Genomic DNA, 25,510 nt, shown 5'->3' on the forward strand with positions numbered 1-25,510 from the left:
CGTAGAGATGTTGGATTACTCTGCATCTTCTACCGAATTTTCCAAGGGGAATAGTCCGAGGAATTATTTGGATTAAATTTGCCTAGGCCGGCAACGCACCTGCAACGCCCCTGGTGTTGCAGATGTCCATGGGTGGAGGTAATCACTTTCCATCCGGTGAGCCTCCTGCTCGTTTGCAGGTATAACATAAAAAAAGTCTCGTGGCTCAGTAGAAATCTTTTTAAGACAAATTAAAGATATATTTAAATACATAACCTTGGTTACATAACTGCTTATAGTGTACATAAACGAGTTGTGTAATATTATTATACAATAAAATAAAGACTAACTACGTTTTAAGGTTTAAGTCTTTCATAGATTTTCAATTTAATATTACAATAATAAAATGAGATTTGAATTCTAAAATTTCAAATTATTATTATTATTAACTTGTAGAATAGATTTAACAAATATCATCAATTTCGATAATTTACAAGGTTTTCAAAAAGTGTTTTATAGGCATATTGTATTGAAAGCTCCTGAAAGATTTTTTCGGGAGAGAGCCTGTCTCAATGGAAATTTCCAATCTGCATACCATAGTGTAGCTTTAGCTTTCAATCAATTAAAAGGTCAACTATGTAACTACTATAACCTTAATAGGTATTTTCCATGCTCGTATTTCAAACTATATTTTTCTCGAACTCGAACTGTAAATTCATTTCAATGTACATCAATATATATTTTTAGCCAGAATTATTTATATATTATAATGTCAATCTCAAAATTTAAATCATTCAAGCTGAAAATCGTAATATACAAGGTTATTGTACTTTTAATTACCAAATGCATAATGAGAAATGTACAATTATCAAGAAGAAATTTATTTCCTCAAAGATTAATAAATATTAATTAAATATAAAAATTACATTGATAACAAATAAAATTATTGGCATTTACAATACAAATGAAATAAATCAAATACCAAAATAAATAATAAAGGTTAAGTTTCAAGCGTTTTTTGTTAATAAAAGGTGATGTGATGTTCTATGAGGTCTTACAAGATTTTAAATAATAGCCTGACAAAAATGATAGATCACTTGGTTCGATATAATAAATGCAAAAATTAGTGCAAATTTGTTAACTTGTTGATTTGATGATGTATCATAAAATAAAATAACATGATGCTAAACTTTAATTTATCTCGTGCGAAGCTGTGACGTTGTATAAAACTAGAGATTATTTGTTTCATTTCTTATTTATTGCACATCATAAACTAACCGAGATCCTTCCAAAGTCACCTGTTTTAGAAGGTCAAGGGATGGATCTTATTGATCTCAAAGATAAGATAAACCTAAGGAATACCTAAAAATAAGATGTACCTATAACAAATTTACCATTACTTGTAAAAAAGCAAACTATTGAAAAGGATATTAGCTTCACTAACTTTGGATCAATGATACGAATTGAAAACAATAGCAATCAGTCAAGCTTATTAAAACTTCATATGAATGAAATATGAGTTCAACGAATAATGTTATCAATTGGCGTTGTTAGGTATACTTGTAAATCATCGACATAAAGTTAAAAATTACTGTAAATATAATGAGACAGTTATAAATAAAGATAGAAAATAGTAAAGGAACCAAAATACTTCCTTGTGAAACCCCAGAATAAAGAATGAACTATTGCTGATGTAATAAAAAATAAAAGATACAAAGCGCACGTAACGTTTCTGGAAGATTGCTACAGTTTCTAGAAAATATTATATATCATTTTGTCCTCAAAATATGCTCGTTAAAACAAAGGAGCGTTCTTGTTTTCGAACTTTTACGATAAGTTTTACGGAGTAAGAAACTTGGAACTACAAATCAATCTCTCGAACAACTCGAACAAGACGGAGTTTAAAATTACATTGACTAGAATTTCACGTTGATAAATTCAAATTATTAAGAATATTAGATTTATATGAGAATGATGAAATTATAAAACAGTTTAATATCTCAAGGTATATATATATGTGGTATAATAAGATATTTAAGTTAATTATTTTTATGTTAAACCTCCTTATTAGATGATTTATTTTTTATTAAGATGATATACTGGACAGTTGTCAGAGAATGTAAGAGAATGTAAGACGTGTGAATTGAAAATCCGAAATTATTAAAGAAATATTACTTTTTAAAGCGTTTCACTCACAATAATCCCACATATATATATATTTATATATATATTTATTCACATATATTTATTATATTTAAAGGCTTGATATATTTATTTATTTATTTATTTATTTATTTGGATAACCAACAAAAGTAAACATTATTACATGCGTTATGTTATAAAGACTATATAATAAAAATGACTTAAATGTCCTTTTAATTATAGGTTATCACATCATGCAAAACATTAATATTGTAATGTATCAAAAATTAAATTAAGAAACAATAATGATTAAAAATACAATAAATCTCTTACATTATTCAATAAAACAATTACATTACATAATAATTAAACATTAACATTTGATAATATTATAATATCTATACAATTACCACGAAATTAAACACTATATTTTGATTATTATATTATTTTGATTATTACATTAAATGTGGCTTAAATTTAAATTAACTAGGAAATAAATCTATACCTAAATTTATAAATATACATATACTTTAAGGAAAATATAGTATATATGCATATTTATAGAAAAAGTCTTTAATTTGAGATCCAAGTTTAACTTAATTTTAATAGTGCATGCAATCATGATTTGAAAAGTAGGTCAAAATTTTTTGTCTAAACTGTACCTGTTTATCATGACATATGTCCAAATTATTAATTTCTTTAGCGATTTGATTATATAATGTCGCCATTCTGGGAATTGGTGAATTTTTACCTAACTGAGTCCTGTATGTTGCAACTTGAAATAGTTTGCAAGGATATCGTGGTACTTTTGATGGAACTCGAAATAGAAATCTATTTAAGAGATCTGATATAATATTTCAACCTCTTTGTCTGTCTGTCTGTCACTGCATGTCACAAACATAAGAACACGTCACTCTTGTATGTACTTTATTCGAACGAATAAAAATGAAATTAAAAACTGTTCTTCTGTTCTTCTGCATATAACATATAACTCATACTATTATAACCTGAATTCATAATTATATGACCTAAAGCAACTTTAAAAAAAGTTTGATCTCACATAAACACGCATACCCAACATTTACAAGGTAACGCACACGCTCTAAAGCATAAACATAAACTAAGAAACTAACTAACTATTTTTATTTTTTTATCTCTTCTCTCTATATATATGCACTTACCTGTTTTCGTTATAAGCTTCTATCACCAAAGGTTGTCTGTGAGAGATCGCTATAAGCGATAAGACTACCCTTGCTCACTATTTACCTAATGTTTTGTGTTTCTCTTATGTATTCATGTGTTGTGCAATAAAGTATTATAAATAAAATTTAAAAAACAATTCTACATCACACACAGAGTATTGTATTTTAGAAATATAAATTCAAATAAAATTATTTAACCCTATGTATTTTAAAAAACGTAAGAAAATATATGAATAAGATGGCCCCATGGTTAGAACGTATGCATCTTAAACGATGATTTCGGTTTCAAAACCAGGCAGCCAGCACTGAATTTTCATGTGCTTAATTTGTGTCTAATTTCAACTAAATTCTGCCACATGTGTATTCCGCCAACCCGCATTGGAACGGCGTGGTGGAATATGCTCCAAACCTTCTCCTCAAAGGGAGAGGAAGCCTCTTAACCCAGCAGAGGGAAATTTACAGGCTGCTAATGTATGTATGTAAAAAAAATATAATATCGAAACGCTGTTGAATTATAAACATAAAAATAAAAAACAAATAAAAAAAATAATCCAATTTACTTACGAGAAATTAATAAGTAAATATTCCTTAAAAACTGAATTTCATTTTCAAATTGGTTTGTCATATTTTGATCTATAACCGCAATAAATGAGATTAGATGTTCTGCCACCAGTTCTCAGTGAGGTCGTTCATCAATCAACGTTTTATTTGCGGGAGGGCGCGATAAATACCGAAGACTGGGAAATTCGTAGGATTAAATATCTATTTGTTTTATTAATCATTTAATTGTCTCTATTTGATCGTCATAGAAAATATATATTTGATATTTGTCAACTCATTAATCTCATATTTTAATCTGACATTTGAATCGTAAGTAGAAAAGCAAATATTAATTAAAATTTTGAATAAATAAATAAAAATGTATTAAAATATACTTCCAGAAGACTCAAAATTTCCAATTTTTTTGTATCGTTATTGTTCGTTTTGGAATTTATACTGTATCACGATCAACTGGACGTAAAGTAAGTTACTCTATTTTATATGTGACGATAAATATGTCCTATATCCTTTCTTGGAATTCAAGCTTGCTTCGAAGCAAATTTCATCGAATAAGGTTCAGTGACTTGGCCGTCAAAGAGTAACTGACAGTCAAACAAACAGACAGAATAACTTTCTTATTTATAATATTAGTGTAAAAAAGAATGTTTTAAGTCGCTATATAACATATTAATATTTCAAATTTCATCCAAATCAGTCCAGCATTTTATGCTTTATGCGTGATTAAGTTAAAAAACATCCAAATATACAAACTTTTACATCAAATGTTAAAGTAGGATATCATAATATATAAACGCTACATTAAAAGTAATGTATACGTATACTATTTTATAATTTTTCTGAAATGTGAGGTTAGATTCTAACACATAGGACTACCAGGTCAAAACAGGTTAAAACTCAGCGACCCTCTAAAAATACGCTTAAAACTTTGTTGAAGAGACTTTGTTAGTATAATTTTGCAAACGAAACATCTATTTAAATTTAAATTTAGAATTTTACACGAAATTTTTTATTTTTTATTTTTAATGAATTCGTGCACTAAGCCGGTGGTCTCCAAGATAATTACACTGGAAAAAATTTGTGTCGCTAGTGGTGAATGTCAAACTTCGGAGGTTGTAGTGTTAATAGATGAAGCGTCTTGTGTGAGAAAAGCGGTTCAAAGTTCATATAAACTTATTTTTTTGTTGTTCTCATATCATAATGGAAGACTTGAAGTCATAAATTCGATAACTTCCAGTAAGATTGACACTAACACGGAAAACAACTTTGGCTCTGACAAATATTGTATTGACAGCGCAAATATTTTTCACCAACATAAAAAAACAATTCATAAAGTTACGATTAGGTACTTATTTTGATTAAAAGTGGACAAGAAAGGATTACTTACCATTACATAAATCATAAAACATTATAGAAACAGCCCCACTATTGGACAATTAAAATCAAATTTATTTATTCAAAATTGAATTGCATTTACTTATTTGCTGTGAAATTAAACAGAAAATAACCTGAACTGAGAAGAACCGTTGAAAGAAACTTAGCAAAAGCAACATTTTCTCTTAAAGAGAAGATTTCGAGCTAGTTCTACCAGTGTTTTAATAAAATTTGGTGGGAGTATAAATTTGACAGAATTTTATCGATCGCATGCAGATTTCTCACGTTTTTTCCTGCACCGTTGAGCTTGAGATGAATTATAATTACATAAGGCGCGTGATAACTTAGTCTTGTCTTCGTGGAAAAGAATCTGTGTTTTTCGGTAAGGATACACGAGTTCTATTATTGAATATAACATAATAATTATTATACTTTTCTATAAAATACATTACATCGCCCTTTGAGGAGAAGGTATGGAGCATACACCACCACGCTGCTCCAATGCGGGTTGGTGGAATACCATGTGGCATAATATCGTTGAAATTAGACACATACAGGTTTCCTCACGACGTTTTCCTTCACCGCCGAGCATGAGATGAATTACAAACACAAATTAAGCACATGAATATTCAGTGGTGCCTACCTGGGATTGAAAACGAAATCGAAATCGGTTAAGATGCACGCGTTCTAACCATTGGGCCATCTCGGCTCTATCAATAAAATACAAACATATTTAAATTAAACGTGTGTCAAATATTATTATTATGCCTAATATTGATGGAAAAACAAAAGCTTATCAAAATTGTGAAGTGGTATTAGAACATTATGACGTTATCCTAATTGAATTCAGCCACGGCGCTTATTCTCATCGCCTACTCTTATCTGATGGGACGGGTAATCCAACACGTATTTATAAGGAAAGTTGGCCCCTTACAATGAAATGGTCCTTTTGTTAATCTGTACCAGTGTTGCGATATTCAATTAGTTAACATATATAAATGGTTAACATATATAAATTTACTTGGTGGTAGGGCTTTGTGCAAGCCCGCCTGGGTAGGTACCACCCACTCATCAGATATTCTACCGCCAAATAACAGTACTCTGTATTGTTGTGTTCCGGTTGGAAGGGTGAGTGAACCAGGGTAATCACAGACACAAGGGACATAACATCTTAGTTCCCAAGGTTGGTGGCGCATAGGTGATGTAAGGAATGGTTAATATTTCTTACAGCGCCTTTGTCTATGGGCGGTGGTGACCACTTACCAGCGGGTGGCCCATATGCTCGTCCGCCAAGCAATGCCATAAAAAAAAAAAAAATAATACGTCATCCATCCCCTCCGTCTTAACATAGTATAAAACAAAGTTGCTTATTTTTTAAATAGATAGATTGATTCAATAGGAAGCTATGGTATATGTATAATACATGCACAATATAGTAGAGAAACGCTGATTAGTGTAGAGGTTTCTACAGTGATGTCATAAATAAACACATTTTTTGCGCTTACATTGCAAACGCTGGCTGAACCCTATAAGATAGATCAAAATAATGTACCACAGTATTGTACACCACAAAAAGATATTAAAAAAAGTTCGCTATGGTATTTGTCTATCTCTTTGGGATGGCCCACGACAACCATTCTTTATCCTTTACTTTGTACGAGAAATAATGGCGTATAGATAATACGTCACCCATCCCCTCCATTTTATATAAATAGAATTAAACTAGCTTGAAGTACCGTTTGACTCGAAATGTTATTTGCTCAATTCTTTTAAAGAAAACTAAATATAAATGCGTATTTACGTTTACATTGAATTTGGTCTCAAGTCTAAAACCTGAGCAGCTTAAACACAAACAGTGAAACGTGCTCTCGATGTAACTGTTGAGATCAGTGTTTCCTTTTAACAAATATCTTGTACTTGCTCGGAGAAGCAATCTACGGTCTGTTTATATACCAGTATCGTAATTGAATATTTTGACTCTTTTGTCTAGTAGTTATATGTAAGACCGCCGATTCCGAGGTCCTCGGCTTCTACCCCAGGTCGGGATTATATATTTAAAAATGACATAAGCGCCTTTACTTTACTATTTAATAGTATTACGTGAAACATTAATAACAAACATTTAAGCAAAATTGAATAAAAATCATCATTCATAATTTAACTTATTTATAAAATAGCACATTGCTTATTTGAACTTTGGCCTAAAACAGTATCGGATACCTTCGGAGAGATGCCGGCGATTTTTACCATTCTTTCCATTGTTCAACAAGGCCGCTTAGATATAGCGAAAAAAAGCTAACTAATAAAACAAAAGAAGGATACTTGAGAACAAGAATTCCATATTTTTAATCCAAAACACTTGCGATGTTTCAATAAAATACATTTATATAAAAATAGCATAGAATAAAAGTATAAAATTTATACTCAGATTGCTTCAAAAACTATAATAATAAATTAAAACTTCATTCCTCATTTTCCGTTCTACACATTATAGAGTCATTTTTCTCGGAAACAAAACATGCCATCAACTTTGAATTCAATAGTTTTAAAACTTGCACTCACAGCTAGAATTTTATATCGAAATAAATCAAAAGTTTTCACCAACAAATACATTCAACAGAAAATATGTAGAAGTATTGTTCTGTTCTGCGAAAGATTAATAACTAATATGCTAAAATATATTTTTTAATTTCAATGAACAAGTTTCCTTAAAAAAACATACGAAAATCTCTTTAGACTTAACCTTAATTTTTAAATTTTCTTAAAAATAAGTTATTTTCAAATTTATTAGATCATCTTAAATATAATTATTACCAAATAGAAAGAAAAGGTATTTAAGGAGGTTCAAAGATATTTGCCTGTAAAGTTGACCTTTTTTTGATTATAGGCATCTTAAACTTCATTTAGTCCATTTTTATACTCTTACCCACTTTTAGGAGATGAAAATATTCTATACAAAACTCTTTCTTTAGAACCATCGTAAAACTTTTATATATTAGATATCACTAGCTTTTTTTTTTCTTATATTTATGCTATACTATTGCGATCCATACTTTTTTCGTTGAGGTAGGAGTAGGTAGGTATTTTTAAGCAGGTAGGCTTATGTTATACTCTAAGAAAAATTATTCAATGCACCACCAATATCAGGAACTCTGATGTAAAATGGTATCTCCTGTATTTCTGATCATTCATGTTCATGAATCATCATTATTCTGTTGTTCAGAGGTGGAATACGTGATAAGATAAGGTAAGGGTTTTTACCTTGAAGGGCTAGCACAAAACTCTACCACCAAGTAAATGTAGACATACGAACTTTGTAGGAACAATCCCGCAATAAAATATATGCCTCATAAAAAAACGAAAGGCAGGCATGGAAGCCCTTTTATTTCTGACTTTAGGGGAGGTGGATAGACGTCGTTGACCTTGCTTGACCTTGAGCGTTACCGATACGTTGCGCGGTACCCTCACATCGTCCCACATGTGCCTAGTATCTGTGGAGGAGTGTCAGGTCCCGTTCAGCACAACGTCTCATCCAGCACTGATTTATTAGGCGACAGAGGGGTTAAATATTGATTTGCGCTTATTGATTAAGTAAAACAATTATCAAACAAAAATCGTAAAAAACTATTTCATACGATATTACAAAACATAAGCCGAATTTCTGTTTAGTATTATGTTGATGATGTTTTTTTTTCAAGTTTTTCCTATAACGATCGATAAAAAGAAATCAAAGCTTCTCGAATTAACCCCTTTCGCTTATGTACTTAAAATATTCGTCAAAATAATACCAATTATTTATTTAATATACTAAGCCTTTTCCGCAAAAACGGCATAATCGATAAAAAAACGGAAAATATTCTGGAAAAAGCGTAGATCCATATAGACAGACGTGGTCCAAAGTTCCGAAAATTTTATCAATAATCCTTATTCTCACATTACCTTTGAAATCCGAGTTAACACTACTAAACTTTTAAAGTGCTTAATGTGGCACGATTTCAACTACTTACTGCCTCTATCCATTTGACCCTTTTTATGAATACACATGAATGTACATAAATAATAAATATTGTAGATATTTTGTTTTGAATGTTTATTTTAAAATAAGAATACATTTAAAATGTACTAACGTACAAAAAGTATACATTTCAAATCTCGAACAAACCTTTGTTGCGAGTTTTCTGTGTCGTAGTCATGTCTCTTGGTCACAAATGTGGTTGTAGCTTTACGGACGATTTAACCTCGTAGACGATTTTACTTGTTCAGTCGTAGAAGGTGGTTTTGTCCTTTGATTAACTTATGAGTACATATCTTTAGGTATTTCTTGCCTCTGTGGCATGCTTTCTCTTGCTTAGTGATAAATGCCAAAAATTACTCATTCCTTATTATTATAATATTATTTTTTTTTTTTTTAATTGCAAATATCTAATTATATTTTTACTAATAATAATTAATGTCATTGGCGAAAGTATTTTTACAATTTTATATATAACTAAAAAAAATTAAACAAGTTTTAATTTAAAAATAATATTTAATTTTATAATTTATAGATCAATCAGCTGGGTACCTGTTTAAAATTAAGATGCAAGATTTGACCCAAATAATATGCAACTTAGTGTGCCAGTGCAATAACAAGATTAAAATTAATTATTAATCATAGTAGCAACACTTACCTATATAGAGAGTATTTGGTAACATCCTTTCAATATTTAAAAATAAATCTTATAAAAAAAACTTATATTTCTTTAAAACTTATATATAACCAATTATCAATGACTTTTTGACTAATAATAATTAGCACGCTATATAGAATAAATAAAAAGCATTAACATAATTGTAATGTTTTCTCTCTTTTTCTTTCTCTTTAGGTCATAATATCTTTCCTCTCATATCGTGAAATGTACCTAAACGTGACGCGCCCTTAAAATATTAGTCTCAATGCTCGTCCTATCGATTATTAAATCGCCGTCTAAGAAGTTTCCATTACCGTATTCCACAAACATATTCGTACACCAATCATCGGTCGTCAAGTCGTCGGAATAATTTATTTTATGTTTATTTATTTATAGACTTAGACAAAGCCGTAAAGTTGTAGTTGTTATGGAAATTTGAATTCAGATGTTACGAGTGCGATAAACAAAACGAAAGAATTATTCAAATTTTCGGTCCTTTTTGTTTAACGGTCTGGGATAAAATGATGATTTTTTCGCTTCTCGATTTGATGGATTACGTTCAAATGTGATTGAAAGCTTTTAAACACGTTTTGTGGGAATGTTAAAAGTGAATGAGATGGAATGAAACTCTCATTCATTTTTTATTCCCTCGTTTATAATGTTATTGAGTTTTAAATAGATTTGCTGAAATGTGCCTAGTGACATATTTAAATATAGAATTCGTTTTAATCAAAACGAATAAAGGGTTGGTATAGAAATCTTTTAATATTGGTAAATGGAGCTTATCAAGGCTATTTCGGCTGAATGGATAAGCCGCTTATAGTAATAAAATATTTTAAGTACTCAATTGTCAAAGAACGAATTTGTATCCGAAATTGTATGTTTATCAAAGTGCTTATTTTTCTAAGCGTATACGAATGAATATATTATGAAGAGTAATGATTTTATTTGCGTGATTTACTTTTTACGGCAATTACTTTTATATTATACGCTTATTAATTATTTTCTTTTCTCAATCCGTTTGATTTTTTTTTATTATTATTTCAATTAATTATTTATCATGTTTGCTTTTTAGATGACATTCTTTATTTGCGGCTGCATTTCTGTGTTTAAATTTAATCTCGTTCTATCCGAAGGAAAATATCGTGAGTAATATTCGCCACCAACTACCAGTTCTGTTTGTTTTACTATTTGCATTAAAACCTAATACGTGCATGATAAATTATTAAGTCTTAAAAATAACTCAGAGAAAAACTAGAATTTGCTTTAATAAATTGACGGAACACGATATCATTTCCTTTTTCTTTAAATTCTAATTCCGATTCCAAAATGAGAAACGAATAACATTTCCTCAAAATCTACTTAATAAAATTTGAAAATCACTAATTGACATAATGATATTTACTATAAAGTGAACAGGCTTAATTTTGCATTTTGTAACTGAGTTCTTTATGGGTCATAGATGAGGACTAGAGATGATTCAAAAAATATTTTCTATGCGGGTTAAACGGTGGGTGAAAGTTTGTTTGATGTTAAATTTCGTCATTTTAAAAGTTAGAAGTATGTAAATCGATATTTAGGATTCGTTTTATAAGTAAAAGAGCAAAGTTACAGTATTTACCTATACTGGGTATACAGCTACCGCTAAAATAAAATTTTCATTGTTTTCTCAGTCATTTAGGTTAATAAAACAATACACAGGCCTCCTTTCCCTTTAAGGAGAAGGTTTGGAGCTTATTCCACCATGCTGCTCTAATGCGGGTTGGTGGATACACATGTGGCAGAATTTCGTTGATATTAGACACATGCAGGTTTCCTCACGATGTTTTCCTTCACCGCCGAGCACGAGATAAATTATAAACACAAATTAAGCACATGAAAGTTCAGTGGTGCTCACCTGGTTTGAACCCGCAATCATCGGCTAAGATGCACGCGTTCTAACCACTGGGCCACTCGGCTCTAACCCACCCAATCGTCATTTATTCTACCGCTGAACATGAATATTGTATGTATGATGACGATTGTCGTCAGTAAAATAATGGGACTACATTTCTTATAATGCTAGTATCTATTGGCAAAGGTTACCACTTACCATCAGTCGGTCATAATTGCTCGATAGCGTTCATAGAAAAATAGTGCAGACACAATAGACATACTCATTCATATCTTATTAAACAATAAATATGAATGAGCAAATATATTATATTTTGATTTAAATAATATGTCATAAGAAAATCGTTCGATATTTAAAAATAAAAGTTTTATAGATTAATTTATTCATTTCTTTCAATATTGACCTTTATAGATTGAGAATGATATAGATAAAATTTGTTCGGCAAAGTTTATCAATCCGGTTTCAAGCGTTCAACCGAGCTTGAAACTCGGCGCTTCAATTTAATTACACTATGTAAATATTAACGTATATACATGTTCATGGTAAAATTACTTTCGCGGTTTTTAAAATATATATCAACTTCATAACTAGGTCTGTTTTATATGTAAAATAAATTTTCTAGAATAGAAGCTCTTTGTCATAAATCAATATGTGACAAAGCTCGTTGTTGATATATTGGTATGGCGTAATAGAATATTCCATAAACTAACGATAGGGAGAGGAGACTGGTTCATGATTTTTCTTTTTTATGTTATAGGGGGCAAACGAGCAGGAGGCTCACCTGATGGAAAGTGATTACCACCGCCCATGGACATCTGTAAAAACGGGGGGGTTGCAGGTGCCGGCCTTTTAGGAAGGAGTACGCTCGTTTTTTGAAGGTTCCTAAGTCGTATCGGTTCGGAAAAACCGCCAGCGAAAGTGATAAATACGAATCATGTTTGCACGGAAAACCGATGACTCAGTGCTTAACACGTGATTAGGCGAAGATTGCGGCTACTGTTATAAAATAGATAGGCGTATTGTATGTGTCCTGGACAGATTTTACCCTTATATAAAAATTATAAGTAAAAAGTATTTTCTCAGTAGTCAAAATTATTTTTTTATGTATACGAAAGCGCACAGCAAACCACACCTGCTAATAAAAGATCACCACATTGACGATGTAAGAAATATTAATCATTCCTTAAATAACACACTAAGAATTGTTGTTTGGCGGTAGAATATCTGATGAGAGGACGATGCCTCCCCAAACGGGCTTGCACAAAACCCTACAACAAAGTAAACTAACAAAAAGTAAAAGTACTAATATATCTGTAGATAAATAGAGAAGCTACAGACCTGTTTTCTATTTATATAGAAGCGACTGTTCCATTAAAAATCAGGTCACATACAGAAAGAAGCGTCACTTACAACTTCCCATGGTTGTTTAATGTTCGAAGAAAGTTCTTTTAATTATCTGCTGGTAACACGTTCGTAGGACTATTTAATTACTCAGCGAAGCCAAACCGCTGAAAATGTGCACATAAATTGGTCCCTTTTTCCGGTCCGCCTTTGGTCATATTCAGTATAGCGTTAGGTATTTTTTGTGTATGTTTATTATGTTATATACAATAAAGAAAACAAATAAATAATAATATCTTAATTTATTACATGTACAAATTATCTATAAACAAATGACTAGTTTAAAAAAAAATCTTGAAGTTGTGACATAATTTTTTAGTTTATTTATCATTATTATTTACTATCGACCCGCCCCGCCTTCGCACGGGTGCACTGCTAATACTAAATATACTACAGAATGTCTTACAACGTTCACAGTTTTTCAGTCAATAGATAATACAAACCCCTATTTCCCTGCGTTTTAAATCTGTAATATCTTCGAAAATATTTATTTAAATTAACGCTGTAAAGGCCCATATTGATCTATACTAAATGTACAATGTTTTTAAGGTACTTAATTGACTAAGGATTAATGCTGTATTGCTTAAAATCGCTTCGAAAATAAGCCATTATTTCTCGTAAACGTAAAGGATAAAAATGTTTGTTGTGGGTTATCCCTGAGAGATAGACATATACCATCACGGACATTTTTGTAGGCGTTACTACGTTGTACAATACTGTAGTACATTATTTTGATCTATCTCGTAAAACTTGCAACGTAAGCCTAATAAACGTGTTTATTTAAAACATCACTTCAGAAACCTCTAAAATTATAAGTGTTTCTCTACTATATTGTGCATTATTATACATATAAACCTTCCTCTTGAATAAATCTATCTAGTAAAAAAAAAACACATCAAAATCCGTTGAGTAATTTTAAAAATCTAAGCATACATAGGGACAGACAGAGGTAAGCGACTTTGTTTTGTTTTTTATGTAATATTATACTGTCAAATGGCAATTCAAAATATTACAAATAATTTATAAAGCTATTTAAATAAAATTAATTTTAATCTTATAGTTTATAAGTTTATCGTTTATAATTGTCTCCACGATACTGTTAGCAGTGTTAGCTTTTGGCACATTTATAAAAATGTTACAGTCATTGTGTGAATATAGTTACATCTACATATGTACGGAAGTGGAGGGGTAACGGCAGCCATTTTGGCAACACGCCAAACTTCTTAGAACGCTCGGTAAGGAATTATGCGGTATCACGTCCGCCAGATGCAGGATCGTGATTTTTTTCACGCGTTTCAAGTATGCTCCCTTAATTTTAAGTTCTTTCATTTTGAATATATTCTGAAGTTGCAAGCGATATGCTTCCACTGTCCTTTTTAACTTATGTAAGAATATAAAACAAAAAAAATCTACACTTTACCTGTACATAACTATTCGTAGATTTCAATACATAACATAAGCAGCCCGTAATTGTCCCACTGCTGGGATAAAGGCCTCCTCTCCCTTTGAGGAGAAGGTTTGGAGCATATTCCACCACGCTGCTCCAATGCGGGTTGGCGGAATACACATGTGGCTGAATTTCGTTGAAATTAGACACATGCAGGTTTCCTCACGATGTTTTCCTTCACCGCCGAGCACGAGATGAATTATAAACACAAATTAAGCACATGAAATTTCAGTGGTGCCTGCCTGGGTTTGAACCCGAAATCATCGGTTAAGATGCACGCGTTCTAACCACTGGGCCATCTCGTCATCTTATAATAACTAATTTTTCATTAAAAAAATATTATTATTTTTAATATTACCAAAAATATTAGAGCTATCTATGGGAACCACTTATGTCGTAATGGCAGTATTAGTAATAGCATGTTTGTTAGGTGGAGGGGGATTGTCATGGGTTTTAGGTAAACGTTAGTTAAAAGTAGCCTTTGTCCTTCCTTTGTGCTTGCATCAAAAAATGTGGAAGCATAACAGACAGACAGAGAGTTAATTTCGCATTTATAATAATAATATAGGTATAAAAATTTATTTTGATGTATTTATTTTAAGTACCTACTTTCTTTGCTATAATATGAAAATTAAATTTGTTTTTTTTTTGTTTCAGGTATAACTTACACAGTCTACTTTTACCGGTATGTGTTCTATGAACTAAGCTATAAAATAATTGATATATAAATAGGTAACAGACTTACCCTGATACATACGTTCAGCGAGCCAATCAGCTAAAATATGCTTTGACTTAGTAATTATTATCAAATAAGATTTATAGGGATTAATTTACAGGCAAACATTTTCTTTTATTAACGTTTTTTTGTGATACAATGTAAGTTAATACCTATAGACAATGACAAATGCTTGCATTTAAAATGCAAGTAGACACTAGAGAAGATATATATCTTGAGAGTTAACATTCATAAAACCAGTCCTGAGTGTGTTGTTGTATGTTTCAAGTGTCGATTTTATGCTTTGGCGTTAAACATTACGTAATGAGTAATTTTATCCATGAATATAAATTTTGATACTAACTCAATGACAGCTCAAAAAAGTTACACGGTAACAAATAGACGTACTAAAGATTTATAAATAATACCGACAGCCAAGCAAACTACTGTACCTCTCTGTACATACACATGGCTATCGGCTTAACGGCATGGAAGTTGATTTACTGCAGCTCTATCTAGGTAAACCTTCTCCATGAAGAATATATTTATGTCCCAACTTAAATGAGCTTACGATGCTATAATATACTAATCTTAAACGTATATACTAACATCTATTTATATGATACATAAATTGTATAGGTATATATTGATTGTGACTGCTATCGATCGTTCAGTCGCGAGAGACTGACGTTTGAATACGTTCTGAATTCAAGACTTCCGATTAGTTTCTGGACATATCTAGGTTTCTAATATAATAGTTTGTAAGCGAAATTACTAAAAAACGAACGACTCTAATAACAAATATTTTATATAGCATATAAACTTATATAAAAATAATAGTTAACAGCCAACAAATGTGTCACTAGTTCGCTAAAGTCTATTTTCATTTTAAGAAGGCTTTGGGTGAGACTCATGAGGCATATTTATTTGACCATACAGCCTCTTAACTATCCTAATTTAACTTATTTCAAGAGGCAATAATATGTACTATTTTTATAATTGCAATCGTACTATTAACCCATTACAATTAATTTCAAGTTATTCTATAGAGTCTGCGTTGACCTTACAGATATTGTTTGTGATATAAAGAGAGACAGTTCATTAAATGCAATATTTTAATCTCCGAACGCTTGATTAATATGACCATATTTCTTCTTAGAATACAAGCATAGAAATACTATGTTAATCTATATAAATACACGTGGTAGTCTTAAAAATAGATCTGTTTGTAAATAAAATGCCGTTTTAACCAGTTGCTTGTAAATAAAGACTCGTAGAGTCTCAAGAATAACACACGCCAAGAAATTTTGACGTTATAAATCAAGAAGAGAAGAAATATTGCGATGAAAGTTTGTGACACTTCCTTATTTATTTTGAAAGAGGCATTTGACGTCACAGTAAGTGTTGGATTTGTAAGAGCGCTTTCACACTCTCTGATATGAAAGCAAGATTTATTGAGCTACGACATAAATACAAATATATCTACAATGCATCCACATAACATTATTTGTATTGCAAATCAATATGTGCTACTGCATTAAGTAAATGTTTTGGTCAAATGGTAGTTCATTATACTGGTTACGATAAAAGCGAGTTGAAATTTCGTTTCAATTTTTACACACAATGTTTAAATAACACATAAACACACTTACAAACACAAACACTCAGTGTATCATAATTATTATATTATATGCCTTGGAGTAATAGCGCAAAAACCTTAATTATTTAAAATATGACACTGGTGACAGAAGGGTTGTGAAGAGGGAGGGAGTTGATGTTGAGTGGTTAATTTTTTGTCCAAAGGATCAGATTTGCGATTCATGAGGGAAATGCGTCTAACATTCTTTCCACCATACAATGCAGTCACGATTTGTACATAAACATTAAAAAAAATCATTTTTGTAAAATTAAGGCCTTAATTTAAATAATTCTAATGGAAATAAATACTTATATTAAAAGCTTGTAAGAAAAATCATATTGATAATACACATTCTGTTTGAATTTCATTTTATTTACAAATACAGTCCCATCAAAAAAAAGTATCACATACGGGAAAAAATCGCCCCGAGCAATGTAACGTACAATCCAAGGAGCATTGGTCCCAGGAGAGAAATTTCAAATGTATTAAGATGACTTTTTTTACGAAAATAAGACGTTGTTATACGAATACGTCGATACTTTTTAGGACCATGTTGTTCAGATATATGAAAGAATACATTATATAATAATATATGGATTACGAATATCACTAATTTACATACAAGTTTAACTAAACCAGAGCCTAGGTTAAAAATTGCGAAAATGTTTTAATGTACTACTCAGTAGTAGTAGCAGTCAATTATTTAACAGGAAATTATTTATAGCCAATGTATCGTTTTTGAGAGAGCATTGTTCACATTGTCAGATACTGACTTGCTTTTCATGAAACCAACATTACCATATTTGATTATCAACAAAAATATAAAGTAGCTGATTTATATAAATAAGGAGGAGAAATGGACCGAGAATAGACCCTTGAAGACTCATACTTACTGAGGCCTGTGGTGAAATAAGATCATATTTTAATTCTTTAAAATTACAATTCACAAGTGCGTGTAAGAGTCTACGTGAATAAAGAATATTTTTATTTTAGTTGGAGCAATACATTTAATAGTTTCTAAATTAAGTAAACAATATATGTACATATGTAGGATTGAAACCGATTTATTCATCCGAATATGACTAATGGGAAATTGCCGAGCACGCCGAGTACAGAGTAATAAACTGACCCAACTGTTGTTTATTTTATTGAATACACTGATTTTAATATAAATATGTTTTACTTGAAATAAATTTTTAATTAAACTATCACACATATATCATAATCAATAATAAAAAAAAAACACAAAACGTACACCTTTTAATTATACACATAATTTCAGGTCAATGACTTATTAGGACTGACTAATCAAAAATCGAATATTAAATACGATTTAACTCTAGAAGAGTTATAGTATATCAGATTTCAGCAGTGCTTTTCTGAAAGAATTAATTTAACATCTGACGCAAGAACCTTTGAAAAGTGATTTAAAATGATACGCTGTTAACGTTATGTACCAATAAGACATTTATTTGTATAACGCAATATCACAAATCACTTTCTAAAATTTCACAAATCTGCGGTAAGTTTCGAATTTGTTCTTACGGAATAGCTCTACAGATATTATTACCAATGATACGCGATCATTAATGGAAAGTTCTTAAATATATCACTATAACTAGATCGTTACCACAATATGAAATTTTATGAACGCTATTCGAAATTCATATTTAAAAATTACTCGGTTTTTTACCGTGATCATAATTATCATCTGCCGCGGTTGCGAGCTGACTCTATCAGCTGAATATCTTTCGGAATGTCGGATGAAATAAAAAAGGTACGATCGCAGTTAAAGATCGAAAAATATAATCTGGAAAAGTCTAAAGTGTACAGTACAGTAAAATATTTTTGATTCATGACGAATTTTTAAAATGCTTGATCTTATCAATTGTATTTTTGATTAGTATTATCAGATTTAATATAATATATGTATGTATGTACGTCGATATGCAGATGCGTTGATAGCTGTTCCGTTGTAGATACGAGTAAATATTCATTATTATTGTCTGAATTACATGACACGTTTAACATTAATATTCCAGTCTTATTATCTTTTGATTCAATTAAATAATTTACTCGTGGTAGTTGAAATAGCACAAATTATTCACTTCAGGATTATAATAATTAACCGGGTGTCTAATATACTCATTATACCTTATGTATTATAATGATCACGTCATAAACGTTCAAAACAAACATAAAGATAATCATATACGCTCTCACACATACAAACACAGATACACATCTTTCAAAAATACGGAATATAGCTAAGGAAATACTTTTATTGTCATCGGAAATTTCACATTAAACTAACAAGGCATTAGCTAGCGACATTCTATCAGAAATCGATTTATATCCCTTGGCACGTGCTTCGATTCCGGCGATATGTAAAACGGATATGGGAATAAATCGCTCAGTTGCGACGTTGACATAAGATAACTTGAGTCAGTAATAATTGTCGTGTTACATCATTCGTGTCTGTCACACACGCCAATAAAACTTCACTGTCGATACATGGATTTTTTATAAATATGTTTGTACTAGTTCGGCTGTTTTGGTTGGTTTACGAAAAAGTATATTAGGCAGTTGTTATTACAACTATCCTCATTGGTTAACTTTTTATGTCAGTATACTGCTAAGTTCTATGTTCGAATCCCAGACATGACCTTTTATTTAAGGAATTTTCTGTAGCACTTGGTGGTAGGGCTTTGTGCAAGCTCATCTGGGTAGGTACCATCCACTCATCAGATATTCTACCGCCAAACAGCTGTGCTCAGTATTGTTGTGTTCCGGTTTGAAAGGTGAGTGTGCCAGTGTAACTACAGGCACTAGGGACGTAACATCTTAGTTCCCAAGGTTGGTGGCGCATTGTTGATGTAAGGAATGGTTAATATTTCTAACAACGCCATTGTCTATGGGCAGTGGTGACCACTTACCATCAGGTGGCCCATTTGCTTGTCCGCCCACCGATATCATAAAAATAGCAACTTGGATTTCATCGACATTGTGATAATCTAAATAATAAATTATCGGAAACCTTAAAAAACACAACGCGAAGCCGTTTATGCTCCGTTTGAACTCTCTGCGTTCGCATCGACAAATCTATATCCATAAAATCAAATTCTTAAGATGATTACATATACAGAATCGATTTAATTACATAATGTTAATAAAGGTCACTTCTCACTGTTCACTTTAAGTACTTTTCCAAATAAACAGTCCACACAAACTTCTATTACTTTTATTACACTATAATTATAGTTACAGCGTTTCCACTTAGTAAGCACTCCATGAACAAATTGAACTGAACTCCATCTAATTTGTAATAACTTATATAGCTTTTGATAATCCTCCCACCCAGAAAATAAGTTACTACCACCCTCACAATATTTGATAAACAAAATCTATATAATAACATTAATTAGTTTTATGATTGATTTTAATAAACATTTATCCTCTTTAAGTATCTTAAATTATTTAATTAATATTTAACATAAGAATAATTATATTTATGCTGTATGCTTCATGTTGGGACTGGAGTGACCGGATGTCGCTAACACTCGGCCATCCTGCAACAGCCGTGTCCCACGGCGCTCTGTATTTTCACTATGAGGGCTTGCAACCTGTAACAGAAATGAAAAACACCAAATATCCGGTCTAAAATTTTAAATTAATTTGAAATTGTAGTTTTACGTAAACTGCACGTAGTATACTGCCGCTAGCATGTACAAAATACTAGTTTTATGACACAAAGACAATAATCGTAACGTTTTCTTTAAATATCACATAGTCACATAGCTTAAACCCTTGACACACAGTCACATAGCTTAAACCCCTTTGACACACAGTCACATAGCTTAAACCCTTTGACACACAGTCACTTAGTTTTAACCCTTGACACACAGTCACATAGCTTAAACCCTTTTGACACACAGTCACATAGCTTAAACCCTTTGACACACAGTCACTTAGTTTTAACCCTTGACACACAGTCACATAGCTTAAACCCTTTGACACACAGTCACATAGTTTTAACCCTTGACACACAGTCACTTAGTTTTAACCCTTGACATACAGTCAAGGTCTCATAGGTCACATAGCTATAAACCCTTTGATATACGTAATTATTTGTATTAAATTATTGAGACATAAATTATATTTGTTACAAAGTTATGACCAATTCAAGATTTTTAATAATAATTAGAATTATATTTTGGTTCGTATATGTAGTTTCGTTAAAAACAAGTGGTTTTAATCAGAATAATAATTAAAAATTATCACTTTTTTTGTTTTAATAAAACATTTTACAGTAAGTTTTATTTATTTACCTACTACATATTTCTTATAGAGACCATTTTTCAGAATATAATTTATTTATATAACACTAAAGGTTTTGATTAAGTATACTATATTTACTATAAGCTAGACAATTCATTTTTTTTTTTAATTTCATTTAAATCATTACTTACAACATATTTTTGTAATTCATAACATCAACAGCTTAATAAATATTTTAAATCAGTTTAGGATTAACTTTCTAATGAGTCAATAAGGTCATCTCGGTCTATTTCGTGATCACTTCCTGAACTGTCATTATCAGATCGAGTTGATTTATATGGACGTAACATTTCCCCACGTACAATAGCGCTAAAACGTCTATAACCTTTCATCCCTTTTATACTTGTAATTGTATACCTATCTAGATTTTTATCGGCTTTCGTTATTTTATAGGGACTAGTATAGAGTCCATTTAATTTTTTTGTTACTCTAGCTGTCGTATCCCGACTTATACCTCCCTTCCATAAAACTAATTGTCCAACCGAATACTTAATACATTTTTTTCGAGTTTTATCGAATCTTTGTTTCATTACAGTCATATTCCTATCTATTCTTAATTTTGCTACGTCTCGTCTGTCTTGTAGCGCTTGGACCTGGGATTCGAAATCCTGTGGTTCATTGGAAGGGTACCCTGGTAATCGCGAATTAGAATGACCAAACATAAGTTTAAAGGGGGCCATACCAGCCGTGCTATTAGGCGTATTATTAATACCCCATACTATATCTGCTAATTTATTATCCCAAGTGCACTCACTTTCAGACATCGTATTTAACCCATTTAAAATAGTGCGGTTTACCCTTTCTACCTGCCCATTCGAACGTGGGCTAGCTATTGCGTTTAAAACATGTCTAAATTGTGTTTCAGTTGCAAATTGTTTAAAATATCTATCACAGAACTACAATTTTTTACAGGTTTTGCAAAAACAAATTTAGTGAATGCATCAATAACTACGAGGACATAAGTATTCCCTTTCCGAGTTTTAACAAAAGGACCTAAGTGATCAGCATGAAGAGTGTGCATGGGTGTAGGAACCTTTTCAATTGGATATAGTTCACCCTGAGTTCTACCATAGTCTCCTTTTCCATATGCACATTGAAGACAGGATTTTATGTATTTACGTATAAAGCGTGTCATGCCCGGAAACCAAAATTGTGCTTTTATAGTTTTTTCACATTTATCAAAAGCAGGATGTCCAATCTGGTCATGATATTTTTGCAAAAGACCCCATTTAGCTAATTTAGGAATAACAAATCGTTCCCCAGCTAAAGCTTTACGAAATAAAAGACCATCCTTGATTACATAATTAGATTTTATATCTGAATTATCGGTCCCCTCATTAAGTTGTCTAATAATATTCTGGATATTTTCATCCTGCAATTGAAGAGTTAATAGCCAATCAGATTCTTCTATCATTAAAATATTTTCAGACAATGGATTTCTGCTCAAGGCATCGACATGCTTCATACGTGAACCAGGGCGATATTCTATTTGGAGATCAAAATCCTGTATTGCTAGCCACCAGCGAGCTATACGTGGTATTAGATCTTTTTTAATTAAAGTTGTACGTAAAGCAGCACAATCAGTAACGATCTTTACTGGAATGCCCGTTATGTAAATACGAAATCGTTTAAGAGAATCTACTACAGCAAGGGTCTCAAGTTCATAGCTGTGATAAAATTGTTCCTCCCTACTAGTCACCCTACTATAATACGCGATTAGTTTAAGTTCACCATCCGGTTGATATTGCATAAGAATTCCTCCTAGACCTAGTTTACTTGCATCTGTGTGCAATTCTGTTTTTGCCGATCTATCGTAAATTGCCAAAACGGGACGTTGAATTAAGTGTTGTTTCAATGTGTGAAATGCTACGTCCTGATCATGTCCCCAAACCCACTTAACGTCCTTTTTTGTCAGTTGTGTCAGAGGTCGCGCAATTTCTGCAAATCCTTTTATAAATTTTCTAAAATAGGAAGTTAAGCCGATAAATTGCCTAATCTCATGAACATTCTGTGGTCGTTTATATTGATTTATACAATTAATTTTATTTTGTCCTGGTTGTACAGTCCCAGCAGTAATTTCGTGACCTAAATAATTTACGCTTTTTTGAAGAAAGGAACATTTCGATAAATTTAATTTTAAATTAGCATCTTTTAACAATTCTAATACTTTTTCTAAAAGTTCAAGACCCGATTCTACCGTTACTGTAGGTAGTAACACATCGTCTAAATATATAGCAACACTATCTCCTACTTTATTGAGAGCCATTTGAATTAATCTTGAAAAAACAGCAGGGGCATTAGCCAACCCGAAAGGCATTTTTAAAAATTCAAACTGACCTGCAGGAGTCACGAAGGCAGTTTTATGTATTGATTCTTCTGCCATAGGAACTTGATAATAACCTTGAGCTAGATCTAAGGTAGTAAAGAAAGTTTTACCAGCAAGGCGAGCTATCTGATCATCAATATGTGGAAGAGGATATCTATCTTTTACCGTACGCGCATTAAGGGCTCGATAGTCTATACAAAGACGGTAATCTCCACCCTTTTTCTTAATTAACACTACAGAGGGCTTAGCCAAGTTGACATTCTACAATCGTAATCGCTAATAGAAAACTAAACAAATGTATGGGCATGACGTCATTTCAACGCTAAGTCACGTGATCAAAACAAACGAATAGAAAAGTCGTAGACAAGTTGACAATCGTTTAAAGTGATAGAATTGAATATAATCGTTTCTACAACGATAATCGCTAACTCCATACAAAATGGTAGCCAAGTTACAGTTTTGACAAGCGCTGACGAAACGATGTCGAAGTTTTTTATCGATAACTAAGCGATCTTAGAGACTCAATAGTTAACGCTAAAAAAATGGCGTCTTATTTGGTGATCGACAAGTGTTTTGTTTGTTAAACTTATTTTTTTCTATTATTACCTTTTAAAATGCATACTTTAAATATGTTGTGGTGTGCTCATAATGAAGAAGTGTGGCTTAGGCGGCAAAAAAGAGACAAAAATCGTCAGTGCATGGAAAACATACGCGAAATGCCGGCAACATTATTTGTGCAGCAATTTCGGCTAGACAAAACAACCTTTGAAGCTCTTTGTCGTGAACTCCGACACAAGACTTCGTTAAAAGGAACCAAAGAGATTCCCCTCAATGTTAAGGTAAGTGCTTAATAATCTTATTGATAATTTATTTATTTATTAAGGACACACCACATGTCATAATAAAAACCTATTCAGAATTAACATAAAGTGTGTGACTCTTCAAGACAGCCACAACAGTTATTTACGTTACAGTTATATAATAATAACATAAACAATATTTTTACAACAATAAAAATTACTCACAATAGAATATTGTATTTGATATTTATTTTTTAACGTAACTATGATAAATTTCATTTCCTGAATTGTTGTGTGATTGTAGGTATTGTGCACTCTTAGTTTCCTAGCAACAGGATCCTATCAGCGAATTGTTGGGGTTTCTCAGCATCTTGCCCAACGGACAGCTAGTCGGTGCATAAGACAAGTCATTGATGCTTTGAACCACTCTGCTATCATGGAAAAATGGATCAAGTTTCCGAAAACACGACAAGACAGAGCATTTATAAAACAAGAGTGAGCATTTAAAGTAACAATATTTAATTTATGAAATAAATTTAATAAACATAACATTTTAATTTACGAGGTTCCAAAGAAGATTTGGCCTGCCTGGTGTAATTGGGTGCATAGACTGCACCCATATAGCTTTGGTAAAGCCCAACCATGAAGAGCATCTTTTTTATAATAGAAAAGGATATCATTCCTTAAATGTTCAAATGGTAGATATAATTATTATTTATATTGTACGGCATGTTAGAGTGAGATATCAGTCTTAATAGAGGTTTTATTTTCAGGTTTGTGATAGTAATCTTTTAATTTTAAATGTAAATGCAAAGTTTGGTGGAGCTACACATGATTCACATATATGGTCTTCTAGTAGAGTTGAATTATATATGCGTGAATTTCATCAAAATAATGAGCAGGTATGGCTCTTAGGTAGGTATTTATAATAATAAAAAGATCTAATCTAAAAGAGTTTAATTGTGACTAACCAAATTTTAAAATAATTTTCAGGTGACTCTGGATATCCACAACGTCCTTGGCTT

At 31.5% G+C, this 25,510-nt stretch overlaps 2 protein-coding genes across 2 annotated transcripts in view; both read left to right on the forward strand.

The window, feature by feature from the left end:
* LOC125069910 overlaps nucleotides 1-25,510 on the forward strand; it is a 256,125-nt gene that overhangs the window by 133,438 nt on the left and 97,177 nt on the right. The window lies entirely within an intron of this gene.
* On the forward strand, nucleotides 24,030-25,170 carry LOC125069909. Its single transcript, XM_047679520.1, has 2 exons — nucleotides 24,030-24,524; nucleotides 24,790-25,170. Exons 1-2 carry the CDS (start codon nucleotides 24,300-24,302, stop codon nucleotides 24,982-24,984), a joined length of 420 nt encoding a protein of 139 aa, XP_047535476.1. The 5' UTR covers nucleotides 24,030-24,299; the 3' UTR covers nucleotides 24,985-25,170.

The sequence above is a fragment of the Vanessa atalanta genome, chromosome 16, assembly GCF_905147765.1.
Source record: "Vanessa atalanta chromosome 16, ilVanAtal1.2, whole genome shotgun sequence".
In the NCBI taxonomy this organism is placed as follows: Eukaryota; Metazoa; Arthropoda; class Insecta; order Lepidoptera; family Nymphalidae; genus Vanessa; species Vanessa atalanta.